General features: G+C 50.8%; 2 protein-coding genes across 2 annotated transcripts; both read left to right on the forward strand.

Moving 5' to 3' along the window:
• The first annotated feature begins 1,031 nt into the window (after positions 1–1,031).
• Positions 1,032–4,219, forward strand: BCR38DRAFT_43759 (uncharacterized protein). The gene is made up of 3 exons (XM_040860527.1): positions 1,032–2,907; positions 2,962–3,694; positions 3,753–4,219. Exons 1-3 carry the CDS (start codon positions 1,443–1,445, stop codon positions 4,105–4,107), a joined length of 2,553 nt encoding a protein of 850 aa, XP_040712871.1. The 5' UTR covers positions 1,032–1,442; the 3' UTR covers positions 4,108–4,219.
• A 4,364-nt stretch (positions 4,220–8,583) lies between these two features.
• Positions 8,584–10,215, forward strand: BCR38DRAFT_349459 (general substrate transporter; the record flags this gene model as incomplete). Its single annotated transcript, XM_040856494.1, has 3 exons — positions 8,584–8,643; positions 8,703–8,730; positions 8,807–10,215. The coding sequence occupies 3 exons, from the start codon at positions 8,584–8,586 to the stop codon at positions 10,213–10,215; spliced, it is 1,497 nt and encodes a 498-aa protein (XP_040712872.1).
• Between the last annotated feature and the right edge of the window lie 1,411 nt (positions 10,216–11,626).

Raw genomic sequence — 11,626 nt, forward strand, 5'->3', positions numbered from 1 at the left:
ACCTTTTCGATATTTATTAGCTACTGGATGTGAACTACGGCAGACCTATGGTAGGCCTATACCGCATTCACTTGTTGACCGGGTTAGCCGTTGCAATCTTCAGGGACGTCTGTGGCAGTTAGTCACCCCCCTTGTAGCTCATGAAGAGGCTCCATTTTGTAGTGAGATGGTGGGATAGATCCTTGCGAAAATCAATGACTTGTTGTTGCCCGTGTGCCGCCAAGCCGAATGTCAACCCCGCCAACGGCCGCCTTGCCGCTAAAACATCCAAGCGAACAGGGCGTCGAAACGACTTTCGTGACAAGTCACTGGGGTTTGGATGTAAATCTGGGAGACGAATGATGGCCAAATAGCGTTTGCGACAAGTGGAGATGGGAAAGTGGCATCCCGGGATGATATCATTGTCTACTGTAAGGTGTTGAAGCAACCATACTCGTGGGCAATTCATCAGTGAACAATCAGGCGCCTATGGGAAGATAAACTTTGTGATTCTAAGGCTACCTTGCCCTTGCCTGGGCCTACAGGTATTGCACTAACTAGATATTTCAAGAACTCCCGATCATACGGGTCTGGTGACAAGTTCATCAGGCATTATTCAAATGCGATGGCCTTGATGTGTCTCAGTTTGAGTTCAACAAGTTGCTAAGGAAACAGGGGCATGTGATCAATAGTTGAATGCAAATTGCTTGATGTTAGTAGGTTGGATACAACAACCAAAGAGTTAAAGTTAGTGTGCTCAAAAGAGCAAGATGCTAAACTATTATGTGCAACAAAGAGTTGAAATCAGAGAACCCAGAACCTAGGGGCAATCAAGCTGGAAGTGTTGAGTTACTGTACATATCGTAGCTGTAGAGTTGGTGGCTCCAGTCCGTGACAAAAGTCGCTGAATAAAGTGCTTGCAAGACACAGGCTAACCTCCTTGAGCACTTTAGAGCCGTGCATCCCTCCATTGCAACATGCAACTACTGCCATGAACTTTAGAAGTGAACGGGTCCCTGCCGCCTGGCCTCATTCGTCCACGAGTTGTCTCACTCTGGCTGTGTCGCATCACTTGTTAGTGGCACCAGTGCACCACTGCAACCCGAAAGTCACAATCTAGATTGAGCATCATCCATTCCAACAACTCCGCTGCAGAATCACCTGAGCACCTTCCGTACCTACCCTGCCGTGTCGTTCTTCCTTTCGCTTCCGCTTCATCCTCTTTCGACTTTGAGGATTCTCTTTGACTTCTTCTCCGCCCTGAAGACTCTCTTGTGTATATTTCCACAATTCACTTTGGTCGCAAGCTCTGTTAACGCCCGATTACGAATGGTGGCGCCCCAAATTGACAGGCTGAATCGCCAGTACCCGTACATTGAAATAACGTTAGAACTCGGAACTCGACAGCAGAGCATCGATTCCGCAACACCCTCGTTCCCGAACATTCACGAACCGACGCAAACATGCGTCCCCCGAGGATCGCTATCCTCGTCCTCTTCTTCGCCGCCTGCCTGTTCCTCCTTTGCCGCTCCATTACTTCAGTTGGGCAAGCCGGTCCCACTGCAACCGTCCCAGCAGCCAGCCAGCAGCAGTCAGGCTTCCGATCCTTCTTTTCCTTCTCAGCGCCCTTCACGCTTTTCCCACCAAATGCCATCATAACAATTGCCAACGACAACAGTACGTCTTTCGCCGCGCGACCCGCTGCCTTTGGACCCCCGCTTCCGACGAAAGGTCTCGATGGTCAATTATGGATAGGCAGTGGTTTCACCGAGGAGTCACTGCAGGATGGCGAAGGCGAAGGGGAGCTCGGCTGTAGTGATGTGCCCGGATGGGACGATGGAACCAATAATGCAGCCTTGAAGACGGCATCCAAGGAAGTCAAGTCCAAGTCCAAGTCCCCGTCAGGTACTGCTGCGAGCAAGACCAAAAGCCTCAAGCGCGACGATGACTCCAAGAGTCCTATGGTAGATCGAACCGCCGCGTCCGATTCGAAATCGAAGACCAAGGAAAAATCAGTAGACGACGGCACCGACGACTATTTACAAGACGGTCTAGAAACGTCACAGAAATCCCAGACCGATGCTAATAGCCTATCAGGCTCTGGCCATGCCGATATTCAATCTATCCAGGAGGGGGCCGAGATTGCCGGCAAGATTGTGCTTCTGAGTCGCGGCGGCTGCGGATTCTTGGAGAAGGTCAAGTGGGCACAAAGACGAGGTGCTGTGGGCTTGATCGTGGGTGACAACCAGCGAGGCGGTCCGCTCATACAGATGTTCGCCCGTGGTGACACATCAAATGTGACCATACCCTCCATTTTCACATCTCGTACTACGGCATATCTGCTCTCTTTGATGATGCAGCCTGGAAGCTATATTGAGGACATAATTGATGAGAACGGAAAGCCCTCGCTGCAAGTTCAACACTCGGATAAGGCCCGTAAGAACAAAAAGACTACAGCCACGGCCGTCGTTCCTAAGGCTACTGCTACGCCCAAAGCCAAGGCTTCAGCGGCGAAGAACGCTCCCTCAACGACTGGTGACCCTGCCGGATCAGAACCTCGCAGCCAAAGCTGGTTCGCTCAAATATTTAGCTGGCATTCGAGCTCTGACTCTGCTGATAGGAGCCGGCCGCCTAACAGTGGTCAGCACGACTGGGTCCTGGTAGAGGATTTTTCTGACGAAAAGGACAAGATTATCAGAAACAGCCTCGAGAAGGCATCAAAGTCCGAAACGGAAAAGGATTCAAAATCAAGCTCCAAACAATCAAATGGCGATGGATTCCAGATTGGTGTCGAAGACTGGCGGGATCCGGACTTAGTAGGATCCCAGGGCCCTTCCAAGGGCAGCAATAAGCCTTCAGAGAAGTCCGGTCAAAGCACTACGAGCAAACAGGATATCAAGAGTTCCAAAGACCCTAACGGTCCAAAAGGTGGCAGCATTACGCCAGGGAGCGGAGAGTATTCTGCTGACAGCTCAGACAAAGATAAAAGCATCACAAAGACCAAGTCTGACAAGACCGACTCCAAATCCAGCGGTCATGGCGGGCTTCTTGCCAAACTTTTTGGTGATGACGATGGTGCAGACTTTTCCCAGACCGAGCTGCACCCTCCTCCCATCAACACACCCATTATTGAGAAGCCGGCACCTGGCGAGAATGGCCCTTCTCCCCCTGAGGAACGCGAAGGCCTTTGGGTTATTATCACGCCTTCGAGTGGCGCTAGCCCCTTCTTTGATACGCTCTTAGTTTTGGTTATCAGCCCACTGATTACCTTGACTGTGGTATATGCGCTCCTCATTCTGCGAGCGCGTATTCGCCGTCGGAGATGGAGGGCTCCCAAATCCGTTGTGGAGAGACTTCCGGTTCGAACGTACCATACTGTGGCGTCCACCCCGAGCCCTTCTCCCAGATTGCAGTCTCCCTCGCCTCCATCCCCGACGACACCATTATTACAGAGTCAACATGGTCCTTCGAGGCCTAGACCGCGCTCCAGGACGACTACAGGTGTTCCGTCAGCGGGAGACTTGCTACAGGTCAACTCCAGTCTACAGATACCGAGGTCGCCCACACGAGGGGAGCACGAGAAGACCATATCAAGCGAGTGGAAGAAGTACATGGGCCGACAGGTCGAATGTGTTGTGTGTCTTGAGGAATATGTGGATGGCGTTAGCCAGGTTATGAGTCTACCTTGTGGCCACGAATTCCACGTAGATTGCATGTAAGTGAACTTGCCATCACAGTATGCACGGAGATAAGGTCGCTAATGATGTCTTCAGCACCCCATGGTTAACAACCCGGCGACGTACCTGCCCCATCTGCAAAGGTGACGTGGTAAGGTCTTTGGCTCGAGGTTCAACGTCGAGCCCACGATATGAGCCGTATCGCGATGACAGTGATGACGACTTCCTGGCCCAAGGATCAAGCTCGTCAGCTAATCTGTCGCCCCGTTCAGCTTCGCGGCAAGATGATGGATCAGACGTGGAGCAAGGCATCTTGTCACCTGCACCCCGTAGGGCGCACCGGCAGGTCCCCCAAGAAGGCTGGCTGGGCATACTCTCGAACGGTTTTCGAAATGCGACGTCGTCGCGTCCACGGTCTAGTGGTGAATCGGAAGAGGACCGGGCCAGATGACATGGAGTCCGACGGTGTTAGACGCATCACATATGACTATTTGCGATACCACATACATTTACAAACGGCGTTCGACTAGTGCCATGTCTTCATCTTCTCATTGTGGCACCCATGGTATGGATGGATACACCAGGAGGAACACGGCACTTGGTGGTGGCGGCGGCGCATCATAAGACCCACTCGTTTACTCTTTGATACCACTCTTCATTGTTTCTCTTACTTTGTTAGGCGGTGACGATTTGTCTGCTGTATTTTCTTTTCCACTGCCCTCCTTTCCACTTGGAAGACTTGCATGCACGGGAAGTCAAGCAAGGAAGGCATGGGTCGGTGCTGTGTACGACTCCCAGGCGTGCACACCTTTTTCTTGCATGGACGACGTTGTGTAGGAACTGCTTTGTGAAGCTAAGGCCATCGTTGCTTGGTCTCTCAAGGTGGACAAAATGGACATGGAAATAAGTAGTGTTAATACCCGGTGCGAGCATACATGCAAGGATAAACCCACGGCAGATCGGCTGGGAGTTAGGTTGACATGCTCCTCATCAATCTACGTTTTGGAGGATGCGTGTTCCCGCATCTGTGGGTCGCCTCCATCACCTACTCCTATTTGTCTGAACATGCTATGGACCAACAAGAGCTGTATTGTGTATGAATTGCTCCACAGTTCTGCTCCTTGTATAGCTTCAAGTACTTGAGCACACTAGCAGCTAGTGGCTGGCTTGAAGCATCCTGTCCCCTGGACCAAGAAATGAATCACTGTTCATCCTGGGCCTTTCTTCACACTTTTGCTTCATGATCTCGTCCAGCGAAAGCAATGAGACGATGTTGTGTTATAGTTATGCCAGTTGATAAGTAATTTAAAACACTAGATCATCCATCGAACTGGTGTGCCCATCCCGTTTTGCCAGCTTTTTTCTTCTTCGGCAGGTCATCATAAATCTGGTATGTCGTAAGCCGATGGAACTTATTCCTTTTTCTGACCGAAAAAAACCTAATAAAACCTTACGGGTTGTGCTTTACCTTTGCACCTCCACCAAAAACTCCTAGGAATCTTCATTTCGACCAACAGTCCCGGGGAGCGTGGTTTTCTCTGCTACGTTCTCGGTCCGGACCAGAGACTCTCGGCTCGCCGGGTTGCTCACATTGTCTCGGAGCTCCATATCGGACTGATCAATCGTTTCAGACTTACCCAGTTTCTCATCCAGCGGAGTACTGTAATTTAGTGAATAGTGCTTCTTTTCAAGCATCTCGAAGAAGCTGGCCAATAGCGTGCCGTCAGTGGTAAAGTACGTTTTCATCTCCTCACACAGCTCGCTCGTAGATCTAACTCCCCTATATGATTGACTGCCACAAACTAATCTGCGTAGCTCCGCATCCGGACTATGATGCCGGAATAACGACTACGAAGCCCCCGTGTGATGGGCGACCAGGGGTCATTTTGGGGGACGTGGTGATTTTTCCAGTGTCGAGCTGAGAAGGACTGTGCTCTTCAGAATCCCTATCGTCTGCTAAGTTGGAAATATTCTCTCCTTTAACTGTTCCTTCGCGTTGCAAGTCCTCTTTCACATGTCGTACTCGGAGATTTTTATTTCCACCCACTCGTGGGAAGACTTGCGGGCACCGAGGACTTAACCAGCAGTGCACCAATATTATGGCATGCTCTTTTGACAACTTTTTGGACTAACCCAAGCTCAGCCTCAAGCGACTCAATCTTGTGATGGTCTATTGAGAACACCTCCGGTTCATCTGCGTGAGTTTTGTAGCAAACAGGGCGAGGGTCGGTGTTGTGGCATACTTCAGCTGAACCACATGCCGTCCACGCCCCTCTGCCACACGTCACAGCATGTGCCGCCGTATTGTGAGTCCACCTGTATTGTCATCGATTCATCAGAGCTATGGAACCTTCAAATACTTCCCTGAATTACATAGAATCTTCCCATATCCATATTGGGTCCTGTATAGGGAGGAAGTGCAACATGGTGAGGTCCCGAGTTGAGGAGATATGTATTTGCTCTCGCTTGTAGCAGTCTCCTAGCTGTTGCTGGAAACATATTTGTGGCCGCCCATTGCAAGGCTGTGGTCTGTAGACACCTGCTTAGTCAACACAAGCCCCCAACCGCCCCCAACCGAGTAAGCGTGTCAACAACAGTAAGATATCCATCTGTTGCCGCCTAGATCAATCAAATGCGACATGATTGGCCATCCGTGCCGACACCGACAGCCATATTGTGTTTATCATTTCGACACTCCCATACTTTGCCGCGAAGCTCATCGATTCATGCCCATCAAGATAGACTGTGTGGCTCAAACCTGAGAATTTGAAGATGCCGTAGCAGCGTGAAGAGGAGCCCGGCACGGGGCTTGTCTTTCCTGCGCATCTGCACCGCGCCGAAGAAGTAAGTTGGCTGTTTCTGTGTGGTCTCGAATGACTGCCTAACAAAATGCCGTCTCGCGAAGTTAGCCTCCATTTGTGGCATCGATATCAGCGATGTGATCAAGCTGGTGTTCATCGTTTCGGTACCTCCTCGCTGGGCCGCAACATGGTTGACTGTGTTTCTACTGGTGTGAGCCTCATTAGTCTTCTCTGAAGTTCGCAGCAACTTGATACAGTTAAGATGTCCGTCTTTGAGGGCGGTGTATGATGGTAAATTACCGGCTTTGTCCTAACATTATGTGCTAGGCCACTACAGGCCAAGACAAATCGAAACATATCACCAGGGCCATTTTCAAGATGTAGAATGAAGCGCTGTTTGACCCCATTTATTGCTTCGGTCAAAGATGAGTTCAGGAACTTGGTTGAACAGGTGCTTTGCGAAATGGACACTGTTCTAGGCCATTACATATTGGAGTGCTGTGAAACCATCCCGATCCTGTGCATCTGCGATGCGTTATCGCTTGAGGCAAACATAGGTCTCTGCCAGAAAAGGCAGCCAAGTGTAGCGTTACATCGCCTCAGATTCTGATCCGGGATCCGTTGACTCCGTACAAGTCAATGAGCAGCTTGCTGACATGATTTGACCATGTATTATAGATACGTGCAGTGATGAGTAACCCGAAGTGTTCAGGATGCAATTGGTTCCATGATTATTGAGCATCAGTCGTATGCAGTCGATGCTGCCATAAATTGCGGCGCTGTGCAAAGCCGTATTTCCGTTACAGTCTTGACAGTCGATCAACTCGCGGCAGAAGCTGCTTGAAGGAACATCTCCTGCGATATCAACACTAACAGCTACTGTTGCGTGAATGACGAAAGCCAGTGGAGAATTCCATGTCTCCGTCACTTTGTTTTATTGCCATCTGGCCGAGAACGAGCTGCGCAACTCTGTCGAACACGTCAATATGCGTGGCCAGACTCTTCTCCAAGTGTCCTAAGTCCTGCTGAAGTAGCTTCCACTGAGACTTCAGAGACACAAGTTCCATGTTTTTGAAGTGGCCCTTGCCATCCAGGAATGACCTCGTTGCTTGGGCGCAGAATGTCAAAATGTCCCCGTTCACGTCGATAAGGGCGATTTGTAACTCTGGAGTTTCCGGAAACACAGAATTGTGCTTGCTCACAACTTGAAGATCCTTCATCCTGGTAGTGAGATACTGTCCAAGGATTCCTGGTACTCAACGAATCTCTTCGTCAGGATCAGCGCTAGAGTTGTTCCTCTTCGTTGAGCTTGGTCTTACCTTGTATGCCCGGCTGAGTTCTCAGTCATCTGATGTGGCTTGCGCCTTGCTCCTGTCTGCAAATGCAATAATATCCATTCTAATGAGTCCCCTGTAGTACCCCAACACCTTGTCAGACTTTAGAGTATTGGACCCCTTACACAGAATTGATCACTCACGCAAGTGGCTGGAAAGAAATGGTCCAACAAAGGAAGGCTTACTGTGGGGTCTATAGACGATATTCTTATGTATCTTGGCAGAGTTATTCCTGTCGGACACAGTATTTATTATGTCCAGTCCCTTGTCTTGCCTGGTACGGATATGGAAATTAATTCGTCACAAGAGACGGAAGAGGCCGTCGCTATCGAACATTCGGGTTTGAACAAGCCTTCGGCTAATACCCGCGCTCGCCTATCGGCAACCATAGGCCAGGCTCAGAGGGATATTCCCAGTACTTGAGCCCCATATTGTTTCCACAGACCCCAGGTTACCCCAGCCCTTCTCCAAGTTTCACCCCAGTCCTCCTCCATTCGTTGCCGACGCTACTGTCGGGTAATCCACGATGCTGGGGTAAAGATTTCCGACGACGACGATCTTCGGCGAAATGCGGTGCGGTACAGGTAGACGAGGTTGCAGTGAAGATGCAACACAGAAAGGACTGTCGAATGCACTCGAGCGGTCTTTCCCCGGAAATGATCGGAACAGGCGGGGAAATACTCGACGGCACTTGAACATACGACTATCTCCCTCCCTCTCTCTTTCTCTCTCATCTCTCTCTTGGGATAGATCTATCTAGTTGCACAAGTTGAACAACCCGAGACCCAGGAGATGGCGGAATGGTATACCATAGGTATCGCGCTGTTCGCGGCGATAGGAACATTCCTATTCGTACGTTACACCGGTTCAAAGACAATGATTGGACACATCTGCTAAGTCTTACCTCGCAGGGCTTCGACACGGGCATAGCCACGACCAGTACGATGCCAATTTCTCTTAATGCCCCCTTCCCGATGTCCATCGTAATTATGATCGACTAATGAAGTGTAAACAGCTATCGCCCATCAAAGCTGGGTCGATTACATGCAACACCCCTCCAATGCCATGACGGGCGCAGTCGTCGCCGTTTACATCGCAGGCGAGGCCGCCGGTGCCCTGACTCAGACTTTGATCGGTGACCGGCTTGGCCGGATTCGTTTCATGCAGATAATGTGTATTGTTGTCACCGTCGGCACCGTGATCCAGACGGCAAGCGCCAATATTGGCATGTTCTACGCCGGCCGTGTACTTGCGGGCTTTGCTGTCGGTGGTATGGTGGCCACCGTGCCTATCTACCTGTCCGAGATCGCGGGCCCGCACCAGCGCGGTCTCATCACTGGAATATCCGGCTGCGGCATATCCTTCGGAACTATGATGTCAAACTGGATCGGATTTGCTTGTGGATATGCCCCCTACGGCCCAGCGCAATGGCGACTTCCACTTGGAATCCAGATCCCCTGGGGCGTTATTATGTTTGTCGGGCTTGCTACCTTCATGCCCAACTCGCCGCGCCAGCTGCTGAGAACAGGCAAGGTTGAAGAAGCAAAACGGGAGTTCGTAAAAATCCGCAGGGATCTGCAGTCGTACGAGGTGCAAGAGGAATTCGCTTTGATGCACGCCCAGATCGAGTACGAGATGTCCCGCGATATCCTCTCCTATAAGGAAGCGTTCATGCTCTACCGCCGCCGCGTACTAGTCTCCATCGTCGTGCAAACCATGACAAGTCTCACCGGTGTGAACGTGATACAGTACTACCAAACCATCCTATACAAATCACTTGGTATCGACGCTCACACCGTCCTCGCCTTAGCCGCCATTTACGGCACCATCGCCTTCCTCTCCAACTGCATCACGACGCGCTACCTGACGGACCAATGGGGCCGCCGCAAGATGATCCTCGCGGGCCTGTCGGGCATCATCGTCGTCGAGATCTACGCTGCCGTCATGCAGCGCGTCTTCCAGAACACAGACAACCGCGTCGGCAAGGGCTTTGCCATTCTGGGCATTTACCTTTTCGTTGTCATCTACTACGGCATGCTCAACTCGACCACCTGGCTCTACGGAGCTGAGGTCCTCCCTGTCGCCCTCAGGAACAAGATTATGGGCGTCGCCGCCGCGAGTCACTTCATCGTCAATGTTGCCATCACCGAAGCCGGGCCTAGTGCCTTTGCGAATATACATGAGAATTACTACTACGTCTTTGTCGGCTGTACGGGTTTCTTCTTGTTTGCGGCATATCTCTGTTTCCCAGAGACTCGGAGAAAGACCTTGGAGGAGATCGCGAGTGCGTTTGGCGACAAGGTGGTTGACGTGGATGCGGCTCAGGTGGCGAGGGAGCGGTTGGGGTTGCAGAAGGATAATGTTGAGGATGGGAGGGCTGAACAGGTCGAGAGTAATTCGTCTAGGCCTTCGCCGAATGAGTGAGAGCCTCACAGCCGCGCCGTTGTCCCCGTTTCCTCTACGCTTCAACAAGTTCTAACAATTCAACGATGAATCACGGCAGCTGTAGTCTCCAGGAAATAGGGGTCGGCAGTGCCAGCTTTCAGATAGTTCCAGTACACTGTACCTATATGGCTCTATATGGCTTCACTTTATTTTATCATTAGACTGTCCATTCCACGGAGTAACGGTGTACCTGCCATTACCAAGTTACACGCTCAAGCGTTCATTTTCTTCATGAGAAAACCAATATGCTACTTTTAGATTCATGATACATATTCCCTCACTTCCGAACAGCAATTCGGCAACTCATTCAGACACTCAAAATCACGAGATCGATGATAAAGAAGCAGTAATCCATTGACAAGCCTGCTGCCTCCTTACGCTACAATCACCAAAAAAAAAAATCATATCCAATTTGCACCCCAGTGTACAAATGCTGTGTCTTTATAGCTGCTGTACATCAGGTGCTTATTTTCGCAGTTCCAGTCGCGGACGATTCTACACTGTTGGACCATCGTCTTCGGGGTATGTAAGAAGAGGAAAGAAAAAAAAGAACGTGACAAGATACATTGCAGAATATGCAATCTACACGAGCAATTGACAACAACCCTAGATGGTAGGTACTGCAGCATCCATCTTGTGAGTTTCGATGATATGTGAGAGAAGTGAAAATGGTTTTAGTGCTGTGTTATGGGGGAAGGCGAGAAGCGAGTTGCGATCTATGCTCTGTGGCACTTCTCATAGCTCGAATTCCCCAAACTCGCCGTATCCATAGGGATTCCACTCCTGACCCGGGTAGCTCGTGGCGCTCATGATAGGGTTATCGTCGTCCACGTTCATGGCCGCGAGTTCGACGGGTTGATCAACCAAAATTTTCTCCTCGGGCTCCACAGGGGGAAGGTAGACATTGGCGTTGTGCTGTGCTGTAACGTCCGAGAAGTAGCTGTTCGCTTCCCCAGAACTTCCAGGTGTCACCACTGCGCCGGCAGCCGCACCGGCTGTGGCACCAACGAGGCCACCCGCAACAGCACCGCCAGTGTAGTTACCCATGCTCTTCTCCTCGCAAGCATAGGCAGAATGAACATCTTGGTTCGGTGGCTGGGATTGAGGTTGGTGAATAAATGACGCGGTATTAATTTGTGAAGTCGGGGAGGAAAAGCTGGGCTTCCGAGGCGTGGCGTCGTAGATGTCCTCATTATCAGAGGACTGATTGTTGGCTCTGCCCACGCTGACGTCGAGGCTGGAGTTGGGAGTTTGATGTTTAGGACCACTGGGACTATGTCCCGGAGGCTCAGGACTCACGCTGAAGGTTCTCTGGGGTGCGACATCCGGACTGAGTGAGCTGTTTCTCGGAGGTTCTTCCATAACGAAACCTCTATTTCCAATATGATGC

This window comes from Pseudomassariella vexata, assembly GCF_002105095.1.
Source record: "Pseudomassariella vexata strain CBS 129021 chromosome Unknown BCR38scaffold_11, whole genome shotgun sequence".
NCBI lineage: Eukaryota > Fungi > Ascomycota > Sordariomycetes > Amphisphaeriales > Pseudomassariaceae > Pseudomassariella > Pseudomassariella vexata.

Bases quoted from the DNA above. Each gene is read 5' to 3' on its own strand.
- BCR38DRAFT_43759 (XM_040860527.1), top strand. From the start codon at position 1,443: ATGCGTCCCCCGAGGATCGCTATCCTCGTCCTCTTCTTCGCCGCCTGC. The intron at 2,908-2,961 runs GTGGCAGCATTA...GCTCAGACAAAG, and splicing joins AGACCCTAACGGTCCAAAAG to ATAAAAGCATCACAAAGACC. The intron at 3,695-3,752 runs GTAAGTGAACTT...TGATGTCTTCAG, and splicing joins GAATTCCACGTAGATTGCAT to CACCCCATGGTTAACAACCC.